The 25,365-nt window shown below is 36.0% G+C and overlaps 1 protein-coding gene and 1 non-coding gene across 24 annotated transcripts in view; both read left to right on the top strand.

The window, feature by feature from the left end:
• The window catches only part of DLG1 (discs large MAGUK scaffold protein 1), a 267,124-nt gene extending 242,323 nt beyond the window's left edge, over positions 1-24,801 (top strand). For all 23 annotated transcript variants that reach the window (XM_060419292.1, XM_060419287.1, XM_060419286.1 and 20 more), the window contains 6 exons: positions 397-447; positions 1,825-1,926; positions 7,238-7,410; positions 16,134-16,243; positions 21,936-22,027; positions 22,943-24,801. In XM_060419292.1, coding sequence (XP_060275275.1) covers positions 397-447; positions 1,825-1,926; positions 7,238-7,410; positions 16,134-16,243; positions 21,936-22,027; positions 22,943-23,049 — 635 coding nt within the window. In that variant the 3' untranslated portion in view covers positions 23,050-24,801. The remainder of the gene's footprint in view (positions 1-396; positions 448-1,824; positions 1,927-7,237; positions 7,411-16,133; positions 16,244-21,935; positions 22,028-22,942) is intronic.
• On the top strand, positions 7,646-7,772 carry LOC114111368 (small nucleolar RNA ACA64). Its single transcript, XR_003587440.1, has one exon. It is a non-coding gene; the product is annotated as a small nucleolar RNA ACA64 (small nucleolar RNA).
• Positions 24,802-25,365: the final 564 nt, after the last annotated feature.

Genomic DNA, 25,365 nt, shown 5'->3' with positions numbered 1-25,365 from the left:
AAAATACAGCATATTAATAACACTAACTTATATGCATATATGTAGGACTGCTCATTAAAGTAGTAACTTTAAAATATTTAAGAGTTTAGATTCTCAGTAAAAAATTAATAGCTTATGCTTGACATCCCAAGTGAAGATTTAATCTGTAAAACGCAGAATAACAAAGTTAGTTATTAATGGCACAATTATAATTTGTTTTTATATATACCAGTCTTTGTGACTCTAATTTTTCAATTTTTCCCTAAATCTTGCCGTAATTAATTTATAAAGTGCCTTTTTTTATGTCTTCACTGATTTTCTCAGGAAAATTCTAGTATTTTATATGTTCTATTAAAGAATTAAATCGGTATAGTTATCTTTATAGATTTTCTTACCTGTATTTTAACTTTCTAATAGGTGGTCAAGAAGAATATGTCTTATCTTATGAACCAGTGAATCAACAAGAAGGTTTGTGAAGTCTGTTTATATTTTACAGTCTTACAGAAAAACATAATTTGGAAAATCAGTCTAACTCAATTCATATCTTAAAACATTTTTAAGGTATACCTTAAAAAAACATTTTGTTAGAATTTAGTTTTTTCTTACTATATGTATATAGAATTTTACTATGTATATTTTATGAAACATGATTTAACCCATAGGTTGTTAAAATCATTTTATATTGGTGTTTTATTTCTTAAGCAGCTTCTTCCCAGTGTTTATAATAGTATCACTATCCTTCTAATAACCCTTGTTCAGAATCTTGGAATCATCTTTGATCTTTCTCTGCTCTTCATCTCCCTTGTCCAATCAGTTTCTAGGCCCTATTTATTCTAATTATTTCTTTCTTATTTATAACCTCCTTTCATCCCTCCTACCAAATGTTAAGGCTGATTTTCACTGCTAGTCTTCCTGCTTCCAGCATGCTGCTGCTACTGCTAAGTCGCTTCAGTCGTGTCCGACTCTGTGCAACCCCATAGACGGCAGCCCACCAGGCTCCCCCGTCCCTGGGATTCTCCAGGCAAGAACACTGGAGGGCTTGCCATTTCCTTCTCCAGTATGAAAGTGAAAAGTGAAAGTGAAGTCACTCAGTCATGTCCGACTGTTGGGACCCCACGGACTGCAGCCCACCAGGCTCCTCCATTCATGGGATTTTCCAGGCAAGAGTACTGGAGTGGGTTGCCATTGCCTTCTCCAGCATGATCCCTTACAATCCAGTGTTTATACTTCTATTAGATCATCATTCTAGATGACTACTCTGATTATACCAGATTTCTTTTTTGCCCTTCTGTGATCGGCTTCCTTGCAGTTACTGCTTCAGAAAGGATCAGTAAAACACTGTACTGTGTTTTCTCATTTGTAATGAGATGATGTTAGCAATGTATAGAAACATTATCTACTAAAATGCTGGGTTTAACTTGGTTAAACTTATGTAAGTGTGTGACTTCAAACAGGGCTTCCTTAGTGGCTTAGATGGTAAAGAATCTATCTGCAATGCAGGAGATTCAGGTTCAATCCCTGGGTCAGGAAGATCCCCTGGAGAAGGGAATGGCTACCCACTCCAGTATTCTTGCCTGGAGAATTCCATGGACAGAGAAGCCTGCAGGCTACAGTCCATGTGGTCACAGTCACACAGAGCTGAGTGACACTAACACTTACTATGACTTCAAACAGATTGAAGTTTAAGATTTTAAGAAATGTTTGGAAACTATCAAGTTGAGCATCATTGGTAGAGAAAGATAAAAAGGAAATTCTTCATAAGGATACTTTTGTTTTCTAGTAAAATGAAATACATAGATGTTTGTTGAGTGTTTATTCCTTTTAACATGCAGTTTATTTTTATAGTTAATTATACTCGACCAGTGATCATATTGGGACCTATGAAAGACAGGATAAATGATGACCTGATCTCAGAATTTCCTGACAAATTTGGATCATGTGTTCCTCGTGAGTAACACATAAAAATTCTTAGTTAGTGTTCTTAACATTTTGTCACTGTGTGGTCAAAGGAAGCATTACCTTTTTTTTCTCTTTTTTATTTTTTAAATTATGAAAGTATGAAATGCATTTATAGGAGACTTGGTAAATATAGAACAAAGTTATATATAGTTTCACTATTATATTACAATTATTTTTTTTACTAGATAAATTAAGATTTTTAGTTGGGGTTTCAATATCAAACTCTCAAAAATTAATACAATAAATATACAGAAAAGTAGAAGGATGTAGTAGACCTCAAAAGCACTATAACCAATTCAACATTATTAAGATTTATACAGTTTTCACACTATACTGGGAAACAAATTCCATTCAGGTTTCCATAGACTATAAACTAGGAGACACTGGAACATATCCAGGGACATAAAGCAGGTGCAGAAAAAATTTGTGGTCTAATGAAACTGAAATCATACAGAGTCTGTCCTCTTACCACTGTGGACTTATGTTAAAAATCAATATCAAAAGATATAAGCCACATATTTTCAAGTATAGTGTGACATTTACCAATAGAGATCTTTGACCTAGCCATTGAAAGCCGACTGAAAAACACAGATGGTGATTGTAGAGAAGAAAACATTTAAGTAAGAAATTAATATCAAAGATAGTTAAGTAGAAGTACATGTACTCATCTCCTCCTGCAAGAGCACCAAAATTACAACTAGCTATTGAACAACATTCGACAGAAGGACACTGGAACCCACCAAAAAAAGATAATCCATGTCCAAGGACAAAGAAGAAGCTGCAACAAGATGGTGGGAGAGGTGCAAACACAATAAAATCAAATCCCACACCTGCTAGGTGGCCGACCCACAATCTAGAGAATAGTACCAAAGAAGTTCTCCTACTGTTGTGACGATTCTGAGCCTCCTGTCAGGATCTGCAGCCTGCACATCCAGCAAAAGGACTAGGAATCCCCAGGCAGTCTGACTTTGAAGGCCAGTGGAATTTGATTACAGGACTAGGGGAAACAGACTGCACTCTTGGAGGACACAAACAAAATCTTGTACTCACCAAGACCTAGGGGAAAGGAGCAGCGACTCCACAGGAGACTGAACTAAGCCTACCTGCTAGTGTTGGAGGGTCTCCTGTGGAGCTGTGGGTCAGCAGTGGCTTGCCATAGGGACAGAGGCACTGGCAGCAGCAGTCTTGGAGGGGCCCTTGGAAAGTTGCCATTAACCCATAGAGCCTATAAACCCCAGGGCTTAAGTCAAACAACTAATAGGGAGGGAGCACAGCCCCACCCATCAGGAGATAATTGAAGTTTTACTGAGCAAAGCCCCGCCCACCAGAGCAAGACTCAGTTTTTCCTACCACCAGTCCCTCCCATCAGGAAGCCTATACAAGCCTCTTAGCCTCATTCACCAGAGGGCAGACCGAAGAAGCAAGAATTAAATCCCACAGCAGCTAGAAACAAAACCACATCACAGAAAGTTAACCAGGATGAAAAAGCAGAGGGTTTTGCCCCAGATGAAGGGACAAGGTAAAACCCCAGAAAAACAACCGAATGAAGTGGTGATGGGCAACCTTCCAGAAAAATAATTCAGAATAATGATAGTGGAGATGATCTAGGATCTCGGGAAAAGAATGGAGGCAAAGATTGAGAAGATGCAAGAAATGTTTACCAAAGACCTAGAAAGAACAAACCGGAGAAGGTGATGGCACCCCACTCCAGTACTCTTGCCTAGAGAGTCCCATGGACGGAGGAGCCTGGTGGACTGCAGTCCATGGGGTCGCGAAGAGTTGGACACGACTGAGCGACTTCCCTTTCACTTTTCACTTCCATGCATTGGAGAAGGAAATGGCAACCCACTCCAGTGTTCTTGCCTGGAGAATCCTAGGGGCGGGGGAGCCTGGTGGGCTGCCGTCTCTGGGGTCGCACAGAGTCAGACACGACTGAAGTGACTTAGCAGCAGAAAGAACAAACAAAAATGAACAATACACTAGAAGGAATCAATAGCAGAATAACTGATGCAGAACAAATAAGTGATCTAGAGGACAGAATGGTGAAAATCACTGCTGCAGAACTGAGTATAGGAAAAAATAAAAAGCCTAAGAGACCTCTGGGACAGCATTAAATGCACCAACATTCACATTATAAGGGTCCCAGAAGGAAGAGAGAGAGAGAGAGGACCTGAGAAAATATTTGAAGAGATAATAGCCAAAAACTTCCCTAAAGTGGGAAAGGAAATAGCCAAGTCCAAGAAGCACAGAGAGTCCCAGGCAGGATAAACTCAAGGAGGAATACACCAAGACACATAGTAGTCAAACTGACAGAAATTAAAGACAAAATATTAAAAGCAAAAAGGGGAAAATGACAACATACAAGGCAATTCGCATAAGGTTATCAGCTGACATCTCAACAAAAACTCTCCATGGCAGAAGAAAATGGCACAATATATTGAAAGTGATGAAAGGGAAGAACCTACAACCAAGAATACTCTACCCAGCAAGACTCTCATTCAAGATCTGACAGAGAAATCAAAAGCTTTCCAGACAAACAAAAGTTAAGAAAATTCAGCACCAAACTCAGCTTTACAACAAATACTAAAGGAACTTCTCTAGGCAGGAAACCCAAGACAAGGATAAGACCTACAAAAAATAAATCCAAAACAATTAAGAAAATGGTAATAGAATCATACATATGGACAATTACCTTAACTCTGAATGGATTAAATGAACCAACCAAAAGACCTAGACTGGCTGGGCAGATGAGAACACGTGCATGTATGCACTGCAACTAACCACATCACTCTACTTAACACCCCAAATTGTATACAATTATTTTATATTATTAGGTTAAACATGTTTCCATTATGGCTTGCAATTGTAATTATCTTTTTTTATTGTCTGGTTATCGATGGTGAAAACTGATAAACATCTTTTACTATCGTGATTATGTAACTATTACTTAATACCATTGTATCATGATTGGTCAACAGAAAATAATAGGATTCTGTATCACTAAGAGTATCATTTAATAGGAAGAAATCACTCTTCTAAGATGTGGTACATATATACAATGGAGTATTACCCTGCCATAAAAAGAGTGAAATAATGCCATTTGCAGCAACATGAATAGAGCTAGAGATTGTCATACTGCATTTTAAGGCATACAAAGAAAAATCAATGTATGATACTGCTTATATGTGAAATGTAAAAAAAAAAATGAAAATGATACAAATGAATCCATTTACAGAATGGAAGCAGGCTCACAGACATAGAAAACAAATCTATAGTTACCAAAGGGAAAAGAGGTAGGGGAGGGATTAATTAGGAGTTTAGGATTAGCAGATACATGCTACTTGCTTAGTCACACAGTCGTGTCCAACTTTGTGCAACACTATGGATTGCAGCCTTCCAGGCTGTCTGTCCATGGGATTCTCTAAGCAAGAATACTGGAGTGGGTTGCCATGCCTTTCTCCAGGGGATCTTCTCGACCCAGGAATCAAACCTGGGTCTCCTGCCTTTCAGGCAGATTCTTTACCACTGAGCCACCAGGGAAGTCCAATCTGAATACTGTCTCCTATCAAATGTATCACCATCCTCCAGATTTAGAGCATATGCTGGCATAAACTGTTATATCACAGTTAAGTATGAAACCTTGCTTCAAAATATTGTTCATTATTAATTTTCAGAAGATACATCATAGGACCATAGCAGTAACTAGTAGGCAAATGGCTGAGAAATACCAATTACAGAACAAAATACCGATTATAACAGATATATACTTTTGTATAAAGAAATAGATAACTAATAAGGACCTACTGTGTAGCACAAGGAATTCTACACAGTACTCTCAAATGACCTATATGAGTAAAGAATCTATAAAGAGCAGATATACGTATAACTAAGTCACCTTTCTATACAACAGAAACTAACACAAAATTTTAAATCAACTATATATTCCAATAAATTTTTTTAAAAGATAACTTTAAAGATTCAGTGTATTTGGAAGTTGTCCATTTTTAAATGATGGGTGTATCTAAAAAACCATAACAAGAAAAGTTAGAAAATATTTGTAACAGAATAAAAATGTTACCAGAATTTGTTGCATGCAGCTGAAGCTGCTCAGTGCAACTAAATACAATGTGGAATTTTGAATAAGATCCATTACTTAATGGACACTAGCATAAAATCTTGTGAAATTATGAAGCAAATCTGCACTTCAGTTAGTACTACTGTATCACTGTGTACTGTTTATTTCCGGGGCGGGGCGGGGGGGGGGCGGTGTTTGGGTTTTTTTTTTACAACATAGTATTTCTTTTTATTCTCAGAATTGGATTAGAAGTTTCAAGTCTCATTCAAATTTTTTTTTAAAACAATCACTAAGATAAAAAACTTTCTAGTCTTTTAGCAATAATATTAGATGCCAAAATACGTGGAATTATATCAAGTTTTGAGAGAATATAAATTAGAAATCTAGCATTCTCAATCATACTTAAGTCACGCAAGTGGAATTAAAATGTCATAAATTTTTTAGCTAGGCAAAAATTCGTAAGTTTTCTAATATTTATTATATGTACCATTTTATTTATATGTGTGTGTACAAAAGCTTTCCTACTACACTTGATAAAGTCTTGAGAAAGAAGAACAACAAGAAAAGACATGGAAAAATTGGAAAACAAATGAAATGAAATAGGCGTACTGAATATGAAATAGAAAAAGTGAACAAACTAGATAAAAGTAAAAAATCATCGTATAGTTCAGTTGTTTTTAAACATGGATGCTTGTTAAAAGCACATCTGGAGCCTTGGAGGAAAAAATCAATACCTGAGCATTTGTATTTTTCAGAAAATTCAAATATCCATCTGGATTTTAAAAAGTAATTACATGGTTTTCTGTTAAATGGTAGTTTTAGTGATAGAGAATTCTGTTATTTTCTGTTGACCAGTCATAATACAGTGGTATTAAGTGAATAATAGTTACATAATCACAATAGTAAAAGGTGTTTGTCAGTCTTCACAGTCAATAACCAGACAAAAAATAAAAGCTAATTATAATCACAATCCATAATGGAAGCATAATTAATCTAACAATATAAAATAATTGCATACAATTTGGGGGGCTAAGTAGAGTGATATGGTAACACATTACCATTTTTTAGTGGTTTATATTTACTTTATTAGTTATTCCTCCATCCTTCTTATTATTGTCACTTGCAGTCTCTATTTTATTGAACTTTACAAGACAGTTCTTCAAGTAGCAAATGGATTTCTTGTGCCTTTTAATATTAAACACTTCAAGTTCTTTTCTATTAAAGATACAACTAGACCAAAACGAGATTATGAGGTGGATGGAAGAGATTATCATTTTGTGACTTCAAGAGAGCAAATGGAAAAAGATATCCAGGAACATAAATTCATTGAAGCTGGCCAGTATAATAATCATCTGTATGGAACAAGTGTTCAGTCTGTGCGAGAAGTAGCAGAAAAGGTAAGTATCAAAGGGATCTCAGAATGAAGTTTCTTATCAGTTACACCTTTGACAGTATGAAAGAATGATGAGATAGAAACTTTTAATTCATGTTTTTGGAAAAAAAATGTAGGTGCATGTTGCAGCATTGATTAGTATAAGCAGTGTTATAAATTTATTCAACTAAATACTAACTTTTAGGTTAATTTTAGAAAAATGTGTAAGATAAAGTAGATTAAGAAGATCAACAGTCAGTGTTGGTTGAAAATCACCTTTGACTTTGGCCGTGGCCACAGGTGAGATTCGGTACCCAGAGCCACTAGGGGCCTTAGCTCTCTGCCCGCTTCTCCATGTGGGGAGGTGAAACCCAGGCCCTGACACGCAAAACTAAAAAGATCAACTGGGAAAATAAGAACAGAAGTGATAACATAAGTCTCTCTTAAGAGCCTGTGTCATGCATACTCGGTCATGTCCGACTCTTTGCGACCCTATGGACTGCAGTCCGGCTGGCTCCCCTGTCGGTGGAATTTTTCTAGGCAAGAATACTGGAGTGGGCTCCCATTTCTTCCTCCAAGGGATCTTCCTGACCCAGAGATCAAACCTGCGTCTCCTGGAACTCCTGCATTCACAGGTGGATTCTTTACCACTGAGCCACTGGGGAAGCCCCTTCTCAAAGAGGGGTGGTGGGTGATTATTTTGAGGTCCTGTGCATTTGCTAGAGATTGACATTTTGTTTAGCATTAGCTTTCCAACATCTAGCGTAATTAAGAAGCTAAGATCAGCAATGTCCATCAATAAAAATGAACCAGATGTTCAGGATAAGTGTGAGTTGCTCCTGGTACTGAGACTAGACAAAAATTTCCCCTGATTGGTCATTTAATAAAAGACAGAGTGGGAAATTCTCAATAACACTGTAACAGCAACAGATTTTTTGAAAGCAGTCTGATGATTTATTGACCTTGGGATAAGCAGTCTTAATGGTAAAGTCAAAACAGTGTGCTCCAGGTGTGCTGCTTGACTTAAATAGTTTTGGGGCCTAGAGAATAAATATCAACAAAGTATTTTATACCTTCAAAACTATATAGTAGTTTAAGATTTAGTCATGAGATATCTACAAAAAATACAGCAGTAATTCACCATCCCCGTTTTCCATCTCTTAGTGTTCCTTTTTCTAATAAGAGGTTTGATTAATTCTTAATTAGAACTAATAATTAGAGCTAATTCTAATTAGTTTTAAAAATCATAAAAATGGACATATTCAGTGATGGCAGGAATTTGGGAAAATAGAAAATCCTATTAGATATTATTCATGGGGGTAAAATTAATAGAACTTCATTTGAGAATAATTTGGTAATACCAAATAAATGTATAAAACCTGTGACTCAGAAATTCTACTTTTTGATATCTAAGTAGAGGTTTTGATATCTAAGTATGTGTAATGATATGCATAGTAGAACTTTAGAGTAGTGAAAAATTAGACTCAGCAAAGGAGAATGAATAATTATTTATTCATGCAGTAGGGTGCAGCAGCTACAGTGAATAAACTAGAATATCCACTGTGTGTGGCCACATTGATAAATCTCAAGAATGTAAGTCAGTGAAGCTGTAAAAGATACATACAGGATGACACTATTTATATAAACTTTAATTAACATAAAACAGCCTAAATAGTTTATTGATACATATTTTGTGTTTTTATAAATGTATTTTATGTTTTCATTAACTTAAAAATAGGCATAGGTATAAAATAAACTATGAGGAGATATAGTACAGTGCAAGGAATATAATAACTATAAATAGAATATAACCTTTAAAATGTATGAATCACTATGTTTTATACCAGAAACTTCTATAATATTGTTCTTATACAGTATTGTGGGCTGCCCTTTCCTACTCCAGGGGGATCTTCCCAACCCAGGGATCAAACCCACATATTCTGCATCTCCTGTATTGACAGGCAGATTTTTAACTACTGCGCCAGCTGGGTAGCCCAGTATGCTCCTTAATACCCTTAATTTGGCTAAAATAAAAGTACCTCTTAAATGTGACTACATTGTCTCTGGTTGTTTTCCTGTTCCATAGCTTGCGTGTGCACATGCTCAGTCACATCCAACTGTTTGCGAACCCATGGACTATAGCCCACCAGGTTCCTCTATCTGTGGAATTTTCCAAGCAAGAATACTGGAGTGGGTTGCTATTTCCTACTCCAGGAGATCTTCCCAACCCAGGGATCAAATCCGTGTCTCTTGCATCTCCTTCATTGGCAGGTAGATTCTTTACCACTGAGCCACCTGAAATAGTATGAAATCATACAATGAATATCTTTATATAAATAAAATTCAAAACTTGGTTGAAATGGATAATTTCCTGGAAAAATACAGTTTACCAAAATTGACCTATTAGGGATGAAAAGAGTTATAGAAAAAAAAGTCTTTAGAAGAAATAGAGCAAGTTAATCAAGGAACTATTCCACAAAAAGCATCAGGTCCAGACAACTTCATGGGGGAATTTTAACAAATCTTGAAAGGTTAGATTATCCTAAAGCTCTGTAAATACCATTCAAGAGCATTCTTTTTATGAAGCAAATCTAATGTTGATATCTAAACCTGATGAGATGGCTGGATGGCATCACTGACTCGATGGACATGAGTCTGAGTGACTCTAGGAGTTGGTGATGGGCAGGGAGGCCTGGCATGCTGCAGTTCATGGAGTCGCAAAGAGTCGGACACAACTGAGCGGAGTCGGACACAACTGAGCGACTGAACTGAACGGAAACCTGATGAAGACAGTGAAAATTACAGACCAATGTTACTGATAAATATTAATACTGCTTAGTTGCTTCAGTCATGTCCGACTCTGTGCAACCCCTTCCTGGGATTCTCCAGGTAAGGAGTGGGTTGCCATTTCCTTCTCCAGGAATATTAATACAGAAGTATTAAATATTTTAATAAACAGAATCCAATACCACATTGCAAAAATAATATACCATGACCAAGAGGAATTAAAGCTATTTAAAGTCAGCTCAATATTAGGAAATCCATTAATGTAATCTATCACATTAACAGATCTAAAGAGAAAAAAATATATTCATAGATTCCTGAAAAGCATTTGCTAAAATTCAGTACCTCTGCCTGGAGGAAGAAATCTCAAAAACATAGAGATTATTATTTTTTAAAGAGTAAAAGGAAAAAGATTGAGATGGATGGATTGATAATCTTCATTTTAAATCCTTAATGGGAAGAACACTGAGACAGTGCCATTATGATGAGGAGGAAGGCAAGGACGTCCATCTCTACTACTACTCAAGGTATTGTTAGTGCTGTTACACAATACAGATCAATCAGAGGCATAATAATTAGAAAACTGTCTTTGTTTTCAGATATTATAGTATTCCTGCAGCTGCTGATAAGTCGCTTCAGTCGTGTCCGACTCTGTGCAACCCCATAGATGGCAGCCCACCAGGCTCCCCTATCCCTGGAATTCTCCAGGCAAGAACACTGGAGTGGGTTGCCATTTCCTTCCCCAATGCATGCATGCATGCTAAGTCGCTTCAGTTGTGTCCGACTCTGTGCAACCCCATGGACAGCAGCCCACCAGGCTCCTCTGTCCACAGGATTCTCCAGGCAAGAATATACCATAAAAAATCTATTATAAAATTTATTTGATAAAATATAAATTCACTATAAAATTAAATACTATAAAATCAAAGACATAAAAAAGCTAGAATAAGATAGCTTATAAAATTAATCTGCAGAGATTAATAGGTTTTACTTGAATAGTAATCAGAAGATGATAGAGAAAACCATATTTATAATATAGGAAATAGAATGTAAAATACTTAGTGAACTTAATGAGAAATATTCTGACTTATATAAGGAAGTTTGTAAAACACTCCTAGAAGAGTGTTAGACTTGAACAAATGAAAAGATATCCCTTGTTCTTAGCTATGACAATTCAACATTATAAAGCTGCCAGTTCTAAGCTAATTTATATATGAACACAATCCTGATAAAAATGACTACCAGTTTTTTTACAAAGTTAAATTGAAGTTTGTATGAGAAGCCAGGACAACACGAAAAGCTACAAGAGATTCTAGCCCTACCAGATATTAAAGGATACTATGAAGTCTTCTTAACTAAAACAGTGTGCTCATGACTGAATGACTTAGCAGCAGCAGCATGGCCCATGAATAAGACAAAGAGTTGAGACCCAAAGAAAAGAAAATCCAGGAAAGACCCAAATACATATGAAAATACAGTATATGATAAAGGTGGAATCTCAAGTCACTGGGGCTTTTAATACTGGACTTTTTAATAAATAGAACAACTGAAGAAAAGATAAATTAGAACCATACTTCACACCATATGCAAAAATTGGCTCTAATAAAGTTGACAGGCTTCCCTGGTTGCTCAATGGTAAACAACCCACTTGCCATGCAAGAGACATGGGTTCGATCCCTGGGTCAGGAAGATCCACTAGAGAAGAAAATGGCAAGCCACTCTAGTGTTCTTGCCTGGGAAATCCCGTGGACAGAGGAGCCTGGCAGGCTGCAGTCCATGGGGTCACAAAAGAGTCAGACACAACTTAAGAGACAAAGCAACAATAATAGAAGAAAATATAATCTGGGCATAGGAGAGATTTTTTAACCATAAATCAAAATTCAGATGCAATAAAAGACTGATAAATTCTGACCGTATGAAAATAAAAAGACTTTGGCTTGCAAAGAAGTTTTTTCAAAAACTAATATAAAACACCATCCCTAGTGTCACAAAACAATTGATAAAAAGCCTGCAGGCCAAGGGGTGATATTCCCAAAATATTAAACACACTTAAAAATTGAGGGACTAGAGACCAAAATCTAACAGAAAATAGATAAAAGATATAAATAATTCACATAGAAGTAAGATTTTAAAAACATTTTTTTAATAATCAAGTATAAGATGAGTTACCTACAGAGGGAGGATTGGAAAGAATGAGAGGGATTAAGGAAGAATGGGTGGAGGTGTAGCAGTTCTCCAAGTATACCTTTTTGTATAATTTTGACTTCAGCACTATGTGAACATTTTGTATATTCAAACAATAAAAAGAAGATAGGAAAAAGCAGAATGATATATGAACAAACTAAATACTCAATCTAATCTAACTATATTTCAAATAGTTTTAATTAACTTTCAAATAACTTCATTGAAGAGGGGAAGGGAAGGGGGAAAGTCTTAATCCCAATAATCCTTGAAGATAGGCTAAAGGTGGAAAACCTGTGAACGAATACTGAACTCTGATTAGTAGGTATGTTTTTCAGAGTGGTATGGGGTAATAGGTCTGAAACTAATATATGTTTGAGAGTTGAGCAAATAATATATTTACAGTTCATGGGAGCTAGATTTCTTAGTCAATGCAGGGATTTTAGAAATAAGGTAAGGATTGACTAAACTGATAATTGGATTAGAATTAGAGATATGAATGTAAATCCATATATCTTAATATAGTAGATATAGAAAATACAAATATGTGATTATATTTTCTAGCTCTGTCCACAAAGAAGGCCTAAAAATGATGACTCTCAGTAATACCTACTGCTTAGATCTTGTTTTCTAAATACTATCCTCCATTAAAAAGATCCAGAACTCATTAGAATTATGGCTGATTCCATTGGGAAAGTACAAGATCAGCCTAGAACATTTTGCTATGCCAAAAAACTAAGGAAGTGCTTAAAGAATGATACAGTGAAGTCACTCAGTTGTGTCCGACTCTTTGCGACCCCATAGACTGTAGCCTACCAGGCTCCTCCGTCCATGGGATTTTCCAGGCAAGAGTAGTAGAATGGGTTGCCATTTCCTTCTCCAGAGGCTCTTCCCAACCCAGGGATCGAACCCGGGTCTCCCACATTGTAGGCAGACGCTTTACTGTCTGAGCCACCAGGGAAGCCTAAGAATGATACAAGTATTCCATAAAGACACTGAAATCAACCTGTAAAGTCCCCCAATGGCCAAGTTTGGAAAAATTAGAATATTAAAATGATAATAGCTTATTGTAACCCAGAGAATAAGAATCTAAGAGTTCACAATGGTATAAGTAAATACATGAATAAATAAATAAGTGGATGGAAGGGAAGCTTTACCTTCCATTATTAATGTCTACTAATAAAAGAGGGAGTCATGGAGTCAGATCTCTCTTCACAACTACCATAATAATTGTTTAAGGCAAGAGTCACTAGTGTATGCTACAGTTATTGAGTGAATTAATTACTGTCTGATGAGAAACAGGATATTTACATAATTTCAACATATCCTTCCCCCAAATACTTGTCAATTATAAAAGGGAAATAGTAGTCTTACAGTGGTGAAATCTGGCAGACAAAACCTTTAAAAAGTGATCAGAATTAACATCAGGATTTCCCTGGTGGTCTTGTGGTTAGGACTCTGTCTGCCAATGCAAGAGACATGTATTCGGTCCTTGGATTAGGAAGATCCCACATGCCTTGGAGCAAACTAAGCCCGCATGCCACAACTACTGAACCCCACTGTAGAGCCTGTGCTCTGCAACAAGAAAAGCCACTGTGGTGAGAGGCCCAAATACCATTGCAAAGAGTAGCCCCATTCGCCACAACTAGAGAGAAAAAAACCTGCACACAGCAGCAGAGACCCAGCACAACCAGCAATAAATTAAAACAAAATTTTTAATTAACATCACTAAAAAAAGTATTAAAATCCCTAATAGACATCATATGCTTCCTGGACTGAGCATGATCGACTGAGAAAGATGCAACATCTTTTCTGTACTATTGCTGCCAAAAATGTGTACCTGCCATCTGATGAGAAACATTAGGCAAACCCAGGTTGAGGCATATTCTCTGAAAAAAATATTCAATACTATCAGAAATATCAAGATCATGAAAGAGACTAAAGAATTGTGCCAGCTGGACAGAGACTAAAGACACATTACAACTAAATGCAATGTGTGGTCCTGGACTGGCCGTAAAGCAAGATTTTTTTTTTCCTTTTGTGGTAAACGATACTAGATGACCACCTAAAATTGTACTGCGGTTATATAAGAGAGGTCATTGAGTTCAGGAAGTAAGGAGTAAAGAAGTTACGTCTACAATTTGTGTACATATATAGAGAGGGATAAAATAATGCAAATAAGATATAATATTAACATTTCAGTGTAAACTTTCTTAATTTCTAAGCAATCAGGTAAAACTAATATTTAATAAAAGCAGGTGGTGGATACATGTATGTCTGTTATTTACTTTTCTGTGTGTCTGAAGTATTCATACAATATTAATTTTTTTATTTTAAATATTCCTACTAAATTAAAATTACCATTCATTGAACTGGATTCAAGCCCTTAGATTTCAAGATGCATTATGGGGGAGTATCTGATTTTAGTGCTAAGTCACTTCAGTCATGTTCAACTCTTTGTGACCCCATAAACTGTAGCCCACTAGGCTCCTCTGTCCACAGGGATTCTCCAAGCAAGAATACTGGAATGGGTTGCCATTTCATCTTCTGGGGATCTTCCCAATTCAGGGATCGAACCCAGGTCTCCCTCATTGCAAGCGGATTCTTTATTGTCTGAGCCACCAGGGAAATGTTATAATAAAATTTGTTTGATAAATTAGAAGTAAAAGTGAAGTTGCTCAGTCGTGTCTGACTCTTTGCAACCCCATGGACTGTAGCCTACCAGGCTCCTCTGTCCATGGAATTTTCCAGGCAAGAGTCCTAGAGTAGGTTTCCATTTCTTTCTCCACGGGATCTTCCCAACCCAGGGATCAAACCCAGGTCTCGTGCACTGCCGGCAGATGCTTTACCATCTGAGCCAAGGGAAGGGACAAAAATCTTCAACATATGTGGTTAGTGAAAGTTGCTAAGTCGTGTCCCACTCTGCAACCCTATGGACTATACAGTTCATGGAATTCTCTAGGCCGGAATACTGGAGTGGGTAGCCTTTCCCTTCTCCAGGGAATCTTCCCAACCCAGGAATGGAACCCAGGTCTCCCACATTGCAGGCAGATTCTTTACCAGCTGAGCCACCAGGGAAGCCCAAGAATACTGGAGTGGGTAGTCTATCCCTTCTCCAGCGGATCTTCCCGACCCAGGAATTGAACCGGGGTCTCCTGCATTGCAGGCGGATTCTTTACCAGCTGGGCCACCAGGGACCCGATTTAACATGGAAATACTCCTCTTTACTAAAAACCTTAATGGCATTTGACAGTGAATTTAAGTAGGTCAGGAAAGTTTCTTAAATTCAAAACTGGGGTTTTCAAATGTTCTAGTTTGTAGTAAAGTTTTCACTGCTCCCCAATAAGATGAAAAATAGGATAGGATAGTGGTAACATATATGCAGTTTTAAAAAGTTCTTTATCTTAGGCTTTTACCTTCTTGTTTGATCATATATTCTTTTATAAAATGATGATTATGGCAAGATGGTAACTTAGGATATATTTTAGTACCCTTTCTCAGCAAAATAAAAGACAGGAACCCCATATTGGTTGCCATTTTGAGAGATTACTGGTCTGTGGAAACTGCATTTTTATTCCTTTGTAAATGTAATATTTGAGAATGGAAAATTAATTATCTATAGTCATTATACATTGTCTTAATAATAAAAATGACAGATTTGCTTAAAGTGAACAGAATCCAAACATATCATAATTAAGATTTTATCTTTCTAGGAAATATACTTGTGATATAATTGAAAATACTTGGTTCACTTATTTTTCTTCTCTATTTCCTCTATTTTAGGGCAAACACTGTATCCTTGATGTGTCTGGAAATGCCATAAAGAGATTACAGATTGCACAACTTTACCCAATCTCCATTTTTATTAAACCCAAATCCATGGAAAATATCATGTAAGTAAAAATTTCTAAGGCACAGCCTCTAAGTACAAATCTAGCCTCTGTTACTTATTAGATTGGATAATTTACTTACCCTTCTTGCATCTCAATTCCTTTGTCTGTAAAGTGCAGATAATAATAGTATATCCACCTTAGAGGGTTGTCCTGAGGATTAAATAAGCACTCTTGACACTATCATAATCAACATTAGTATACTACATATTAAGTAACATTGGAATTTTTAAGTTTAAATAATCACATGGATCTGCTACTTAATTAGGTGGTGCAGCTCTGATTAAGAGAATCAAATAATATATAACTGTTTATCTAATAGAGGACAAAAAGAATTTAAATAAATACTAAAAGAAGGGAATGAGCAAATAGAAACATGATATACAGATAGTAAGATAGTATAAATTAACCCAAATGTAAGTGCTAGCCTAAATGGTCCAATAAAAGACAAAAATTGTCAGAATAGAAGAATGAAAAATAAATAACTATATGTTACTTTTGTAGAAAAGGAAAAATATCTTTACCTTTTACTCCTCTAGGTTCTCAGCTGGGCCTCTAACAAAAGACAAATTGACAAGAGAAAAGTGTGCAAATCTACATTTTACAGTCACATAGGATACTTCATAAGGAAATGAAAACTCAAAGAAATGGTTAAACCTGAACGTTTTTATACTAGGTTAGATGAAGAGTAGAGAATGATGGGGGAATGTGATAGGACCAGAGGATATGACTTAAGTGTAATAACGTGGTGGAAACTTAGTAGGCTTGTTCATTCAAATTCTCTCAGCTTCCTTCTGTCTTCAGGGATGAGGATGCTGCTTTTCTTTAGATATAGGGAAGTTACCTCTCACATGAGGGTCTTCTTGACCTTCAGAGAAAGGTCAGAGTCCCTCATATACCTGTCATTTTACACATTCCTTCAACTTAAAATGTTCATTATACCAAAGTGTCATATTTTGGGGAAGTGTATTTGGGAAATATTTGGGAAAACCCATCAGTCATATGACAGACTTTAATTATTAGTCTGTGAAAAGGCTGAAAGAGAAGGGGAAAAAAGGATATACCTTGGAAAACTCAACAAATTAAAGCTAGTTTATGCTACTTTCAAAGTATACTTCAAGTAAGAAGTATTACTAGAGATAAAGAGGGATATTCATAAAAGTTAAAGGTTTACTCCATTAGTAAGATACATTTATACCTTTGCTTTGCACCTTGAGTAGCACAGTAGGAGTGTAAATTGCTATATCCACATTGGTAAACTGTTTACAGTATCTCCTAAAGCTGAACATATATACATTACTTAGGACCCAGAAGTCTCATTTCTAGATATACACTCAACAGAAATGTTTACCTGTGTTTACAAAGACAAGTACTAAATTAGACAGAAATACTACACTAAATAACCAGAAACTTGAAATTATCCAAATGCCCATCATATGTACGTGAATTATAACATATTCACATAATGAAACATTCTACATTAATGGGAATGAACAGTCTCCAACGACACACAAAAGTGTAGAAGAATCTGATAAATACAATTTGAGTGAAACAAAAATCCAGACCTTAAAGTATCTATATATTCCATGGTCCCAAATTTAATCATTATAAAAATCAAATAGAGGTTACTCTTTGAGGGTTGGTTGGTGACTGGAGTGAAGATACTCAGATTCCTAGGTGCCGAGGTAATGTGCTCTATCTCAGTCTGCTGCTACTGCTGCTAAGTCGCTTCAGTCGTGTCCTACTCTGTGCGACCCCCCATAGACGACAGCCCACCAGGCTCCGCCGTCCCTGGGATTCTCCAGGCAAGAACACTGGAGTGGGTTGCCATTTCCTTCTCCAATGCATGAAAATGAAAAGTGAAAGTGAGGTCGCTTAGTCGTGTCCAACTCTTCGCGACCCCATGGACTATAGCCTACCAGGCTTTTCCGTCCATGGGATTTTCCAGGCAAGAGTACTGGAGTGGGATGCCATCGCCTAGGTAAGCATAAGTTGCTGAAAACTCATCAGGATATACATATTTGTCTTCTGTGTTTGAGAATTATACTTTAAAAGATCTGAAGAAATAGAAAAAGGAAAAAAGAATCTAGGCCTGTATTACTAAAGAACTTAACTCTTATTGTGGAAAGCCTTTCTACAAATAAAACACTGAGCCAAGAGAACTTACTGAATTCTACCAAAAACTAGGAAACAATACTAGTCTTACAAAGATTCTTCAACTAATTTTATGTCTATTTAAATTAATGTCTATTTAATGTTTAAATTAAATGTCTATTTAATTTAATACCAAAATCTGTCAGATTTCACAAAAAATGAAATGGACAGAACAGTCTTACCATGAATATAGATGCAGAAATCCTTACCAAAATAATGAGCAAATTGAATCCAGCAGTTTTTATAAGATAAGCTGTAATAGCCAAGTTGGGTTTATTTAAGGAATGCAAGGCTAGATTCGCATTTGAGATTAACCATGATAGAGAGAAGCTGGAGTAGAAAGCACCATCTCCCCACCTAGACAACAATTGGGACTTGCAACAACTGGGACTTGCAGAATTTCTCTGATGTGACTACAGTTCACCCTTGAACATCGCAGGTTTGAACTGCATCAGTTCAGTTGTTCAGTCCTGTCCAACTTATTGCCACCCCATGGACTACAGCACGCCAGGCCTCCCTGTCCTCACCAACTCCCGGAGCTTGCTCAAACTCATGTCCATCCAGTCAGTGATGCCATCCAATCATCTCTTCCTCTGCCGTCCCCTTCTCCACCTGCCTTCGATCTTTCCCACCATCAGGGTCTTTTCTAATGAGTCAGCTCTTTGCATCAGGTGGCCAAAGTATTGATCAGTCCTTCCAGTGGGTCTACTTAAACATGGATCTGTTTCCAGTAGTAAACACTGCAGTGCTACTCAGTCTACAGTTGACTGAATCTGTGGATGTGGAACTGTGGATACAGAGGAACCAAGTACATGGAGGTCTGACTGTTAACTTATACACAGATTTTCAACTGTGTGGAGGGTTGGCATCTCTAACCCCAGCCCTGTTCAGGGGTCAGCATCCGCCAGTGCAGGGGTGCAGGTTCAATCCCTGATTGTAGAACCAAGATCCCACATGCCTTGTAGCTAAAAAACCAAAACATAAAACAGAAGCAGTATTGTAACAAATTCAGTAAATACTTTAAAAATAGTCCATGTCAAACAAAAATCTTTAAAAAAAAAAGAAATGGAAAGGATAGTCTGTTCAACAGATGATGCCAGGAAAGCTTCGTATCCACATGCAAAAGAATGAAGGTGGACCCTTACCTAACACTACATACAAAAGTCAGCTACAAATGGACCAAGGCCCTAAGACAGTAAAACTCTTAGAAGAAAACATAGGACAAAAGCTTCACAACATTGGATTTGGCAGTGATTTCTTAGATATGACACCAAAGACAGATAACAAAAGGAAAAAGGGAGGTAGACTTTGTGACTGCTTAAAGCTTTTTATATCAAAAGACACTACCCACAGAATAAAAAGGTAATCCATAGAATGGGAGAAAATATGTGTAAATCATAGATCTGATAACAGATTAAAATCCAGAATATATAGAAAACTATAAAACTCAACAACAATATAAAACTTGATTCAGAAATGGGGATAGGACTTGAATAGATATTTCTCCAAAGAGGAGAGAGAAACAAATGGCCAGTAAGCACATTAAAAGATGCCCAGCATCACTAATCACTAGGGAAATGCAAATCAAAACTACAGTGACATACCACCTCACACCCATTACTATGGCTGCTGTCAAAAAGCAAGAAATAAATGCTGCCAAGGATGTGGAAAAACTGGAACTCTTGTGTAGGTGGGAATATACAGCGGTGCAGCTGCTGTAGAAAGTAGTATGGGACTCTCAACATACTAAAAATCAGATTACCATATGATATTGGACCCAGAGATCCAGCCTGGGTCTCCTGCATTGCAGGTGGATGCTTTACCATCTAAACCACCAGAGAAGCCCCTTTACCACAATTTTAAAAGTAATTTTTTAAAAATGAGTGTATTATAGAAAATAAACGATTATTACCAAAGGGGAGATGGGAAAATGAATTAGGAATTGAGGGATTAATAGGTACACGCTACTATATATAAAGTAGATAAACACCAGGGACCTACTATACAGCACAGAGAACTATATTTAATATCTTGTAATAACATAAAATGGAGAAGAATGTGAAAAAGTATATATAATATATATGCATGAAAATATATGTACACATACAGATAGATAAAACAGAATCACTTTGCACCTAAAACTAACAACATTTTAAATCAGCAATACTTCAGTTTTTTTTTTTTTTTTAAATTTTTATTATTTTTTTTAACTTCACAATACTGTATTGGTTTTGTACTTCAGTTTTTTAAAAAGTCAGTGTAGTGTACCGCAATAACAATTTTACAGGAATTCTCCTGGCAGTCTAGTGATTGGGACTTGGTGATTTCCTGTGGTGACCCAGGTTCAGTTTCAGTCCCTGGCTGGGGAATTAAGATCCCACAAGCTGCACAGCACAGCACCACCGCCCCGCCCCCCCACAAAGAAAACCAGATCTTAATTAAAAAGATCATTTTAATGTAAAAAAAGCATTTAGTAAAATTTACATTTATTCATGACAAAAACATTTTGTAAGCTATGAATAAAAGGGAATTTTCCTTAATCTGATGAAAGTCATCTACAGAATATCAAAAGTGAAAGTGAAGTCGCTCAGTTGTGTCCGACTCTTCGCGACCCCATGGACTGCAGCCTACCAGGCTCCTCTGTCCATGGGATTTTCAGGCAAGAGTACTGGAGTGGGGTGCCATAATCTGATGAAAGTCATCTACAGAATATCAAAGCTAATGTCATATTTGAAGGTGAAACATTGAAAGCTTTCTCAAGTTGGGAACAAACCTTCATATATCCATCATCCAGCTGTAATATAATTATCACCTACAACTAATCTTGTTTATCTATCCCAACACCTCCTTAACCCTCCACTCCAGATTATTTTGAAACAAATCCCAGACATTGTATGATGTCATCTATACATCTTTATATGTATTTGAAAGATAAAATTCCTTGTTAAAAATATCACTGTGATGTCACACTGAAACAGTAATTCCTTGATAGCATCAGATAGTTCATATTTTCTTGTTTCTTAAGTTTGTTTTTTCAGTTTGTTTGAATCAAGTTCCAAACAAAGTCTATGACAGTTTGTTAAGTCTTTTGATGTACAGATTCTCCCTCCCATCTTTTCATTTTTTCTATTTCTTTGTTGAAAAAACCAACTCACTCACTCAGCAGTTTCACCCAGACTATTTTGCTGATTGCCTTCTTACGGTATTATTTAATGTGTTCATGTATCCCCTTTACTACCTTATAAATTGGTAAGTAGATCTGTAAGGCATATTTTAATATGAGATTTTCATCAAAGTCAAAACTGATTAATTAATGTTTGGGTTTTTTTGGCTGTCCCGAACTAATGCAAGAAAGTGTTGAAACCCTTCTGTCGTTCCAGATACAAAGCTACATGGTCAGTGACTGAATATAGTTTGCAGTTACATTACAGTTCTCAACAGACCTCAGCTTCTCATGATTTTATGTATGTCTTCTCTCCTTTGTCACCCTTTTCCAGAAGTATTACAATGTAATTATTAATTTCTAAATGTATTTGCCTAGGGAAATGAATAAGCGTCTGACAGAAGAACAAGCCAGAAAGACGTTTGAGAGAGCCATGAAACTGGAGCAAGAATTCACTGAACATTTCACAGGTTGGCATCGTGTGTAGATGTTTGTATGTTAGAATTTTGCTTTGGGGCCATAAGAATGGACTCACTGAAATGAATTTTGAACTGTGTCCACAATTACCAGTAGTAATAATAACTGCTATCATTTTCAGAATAATTCATCTAATCTAGGTTGTGGTGGTGAAGAATCTTGAAATTTAGTGTATCTTAGGTTGTTGATAAGGACAGCACGTTTAGGAATAACTCATACTGACCAGAGGGAAACATTCAGAGTTGATTTCTTCTTATGATACTGATTTTTCTCTTATCCTTTATAAATTTTGATCCATTTTTAAGATATTTGTTTAGAAAGAGAAGAGTAGAGAGCAGTTGCCAAATTCAAGTGCCAAATTTTATTCAAGTTATTTTTAGGTATCTTTGGGTAGGCTTTTGTTGTTAATTATTTGCTTGAAATAATGATTAGCTTATATTTGGTGTTCATATTATTAATAAGTACTGTTAAGTATCATGGAATTGTAACCCAAGTGTTTTTTTGTTAAGGATTTTTTAATAATTTCAGACTTAACAGAAAAATCACAAGAATAGTACCAGCACTTACATATACTCATATTCCACCACCGCTAACATTTTACCACATTTATACTTTTTTATGAAACATTTAAGAGTAAGTTGCAGATAGCTGTTCTTTTGCCTCTAATTACTTCAGTGTCTGTTTCCCAGTTGTACAAAGTAAAAATCACCGAATCTTGCTTTTTGATAAACTTTTGAAATAAAATGTTTTCCATTTTACAAATAGGAAAATTAATAAAATGAGCTTTTTACTAGTTAAACAATACATAAACAGTATTTCTTCCTGAATAAGTGATTCTGGTTATTTTACAAATAATTGTAGTGGTGAAGATAAGCAATTAATGGAGGTTTCTGATTCTATCATTACAGCTATTGTGCAGGGAGATACGCTGGAAGACATTTACAACCAAGTGAAGCAGATCATAGAAGAACAGTCTGGTCCTTACATTTGGGTTCCAGCAAAAGAAAAGTTATGAGGACTGATGTTTCTCTGTTTCTCTTTTCCACAGTCTCATTTTCTGAAACACTTCTTTGCCCTTTCCTTCTCGAGTCTGTCTTCATTACTTCTTCCTTGTTGAATCATATCCCACTCATCATGGTCTGCAGTTGCACTTATTTTTGATGTCTTGGTGTCTCCCTCAAGTTATACTGTCGGTATTATTTCATGTCACTATTGGTTTGTGGCCATTTTTCACAGCTGAAGATGGAATGGCCTGACCAGCTATTAATAGGATTTTAGGAGACGGGGTAATTGTGGTAAAATTCCTTAATGTTTAAGGGAAAGTAACTTTAAGAGATTTTCAGAAAAGCTTTATATACATTCTTTCCAAATTTCAATATAAATGAAAGAAAAGTGGTTTTAATCAATGATTTAGTGAATTTTGAGCAACAATGCACGCTTAACTTTAATAGCATGGTTTGGCCAATATGTTAACTCTCAAGTCCTTTTCTCAATTGACTCTGTTATCAAAGCAAATATTTCATACAGACAAATAACAAAAATATATGTTTCTTAATTTCAAAATTAATATCTGAGTTCACTAATAATTTCACAAGGGATATTCATTTTTCATAAGCGTTCTTCTTAAAGTCTTTCATTATTTGAAGTTTGTTTTTTTTTCTCCCAGTAGATTTGCTAGGAATAACAGTGTTTAAATGTTTTTAATCTACTTGTGCAACACTATTTACAGTGTCTTACAAAAGTTGTTCATACATAATGATCATCACATTTTCTGAATTGAGGCCATGTTTAGGTGCTTGGGAAGCTCACCTTTTACACATAAGGTTGAGAAGATTTCATGGACATAAATACAAAACAGACATTACAGTGGTGATGTAGTATTCGTTATGGCAGTGGGAAAGAAGTCCAATACGTAGTCTAAAACTTTGAATGCATTCTTAGAGGTCAGATTTTAATGAATATTTTACCCACAATAACTGACTATTTTGTTATAATAAAATATATATATATAAATATATATAAAACTTTCTTTAAACTCTGTAACTATGGGAATTATTTTCTTTACATAGTTGCACACACACACAAACATATATATGTATATTTAAAATATATTTTTTTCTTTTGCCACCTACTCTTTTTGTTTGGTTTTTAAATTAAATATTAATTGATTAGACTTTATCTTCCTTAATCATGTGAAGTGAAAATGAGAGTATGGTGGTGTGGAAAGAAACCTTTAGGGAAATTAGGTTATAAGTAAAAACATGGGCATGTTCTCCTCTTTTCTATAAAAGTTTTCAGATGGTTCCTGGTTGGTTTTTTGTGGGGGGTGTTTATTCAGGGGGGTGGTTTTTCGTTGTTACAGTTGTTCTTGTCATTGGGTTTGGATTTGGTTTCCACCTCTTTCCAGTTCTTCTTTATTAATAGGCAAAAGCCTCATGTGTATGAGTGTTTTCCCCTCAGACTGCACACCTTTCATCTCTTGTAGCTGCTCTGCCGTACAGTTGCACAGATCTTCATGGTGAGCAATTAAGAAATTTTAGTGAAAAGTAGATAACAATTTCAGAAATCAGTTTCTCTGGTCTTTTGTAATACTGTTTGGCTTCCCATGGCTTTTTTTGGAGTTGTTTATTGAATATGTGTTTTTGACAGCCTCCTCATTACAGTTTCTCAAACAAATGCATACTGGTTTGTAAAGAATTATTGACATTATCCATTCCATTTATGAGAAAGAGGAGAACAGCTAATAAACTTTATTGTAAAATCTGTATGTTAAATGTGTCTTATATTCCAAAAGAAAAAATTATTTTACAAGCTAGCATTTGGGGGACAATTTGGGGCATCACATAATTTGTAAACAGAATTCAAGAATTGTTAGGTAGATTTTGGAATTGAATATGTTAACACATTGAAATATATACCATAGGTGTTATATGCTGAATATAGCAAGTTGTTACCAAACATAAATATATCAGAAGACTACTGTTGTCATATGATCTCCAGAGCCCCAGAAATCACCTTATAGCAGGACCCAGCCTAGGCCATTTTGCAGCATTTACTGGTTAAATGTAAAATATCAGGAGGTTATAAAATGATGCCATTTACGTGTTTAAATGTATTGCTTTCTGAATGTCCTTGTTAAGTGATTTTTTGGGGGGAAGAGGATACTAACTTGTGTATACCTTTCTAGATTGTATAGAATTATTAATAAAAAGTACCAATTGTTTAGTACTACTATGCAACAGCCACTTTAGTATAGTATCATTTAATTTTTTAAAAGAAGATACAAGTTACTGGCCCCACTCTAAGGCTTAAGCAGAATCACTTTGCCAAG

The sequence above is a fragment of the Ovis aries genome, chromosome 1 (assembly GCF_016772045.2).
Source record: "Ovis aries strain OAR_USU_Benz2616 breed Rambouillet chromosome 1, ARS-UI_Ramb_v3.0, whole genome shotgun sequence".
Classification (NCBI taxonomy): Eukaryota; Metazoa; Chordata; class Mammalia; order Artiodactyla; family Bovidae; genus Ovis; species Ovis aries.
Note: the sequence above shows the minus strand (reverse complement) of the source record. Positions and strands in the feature narration are given on the sequence as shown.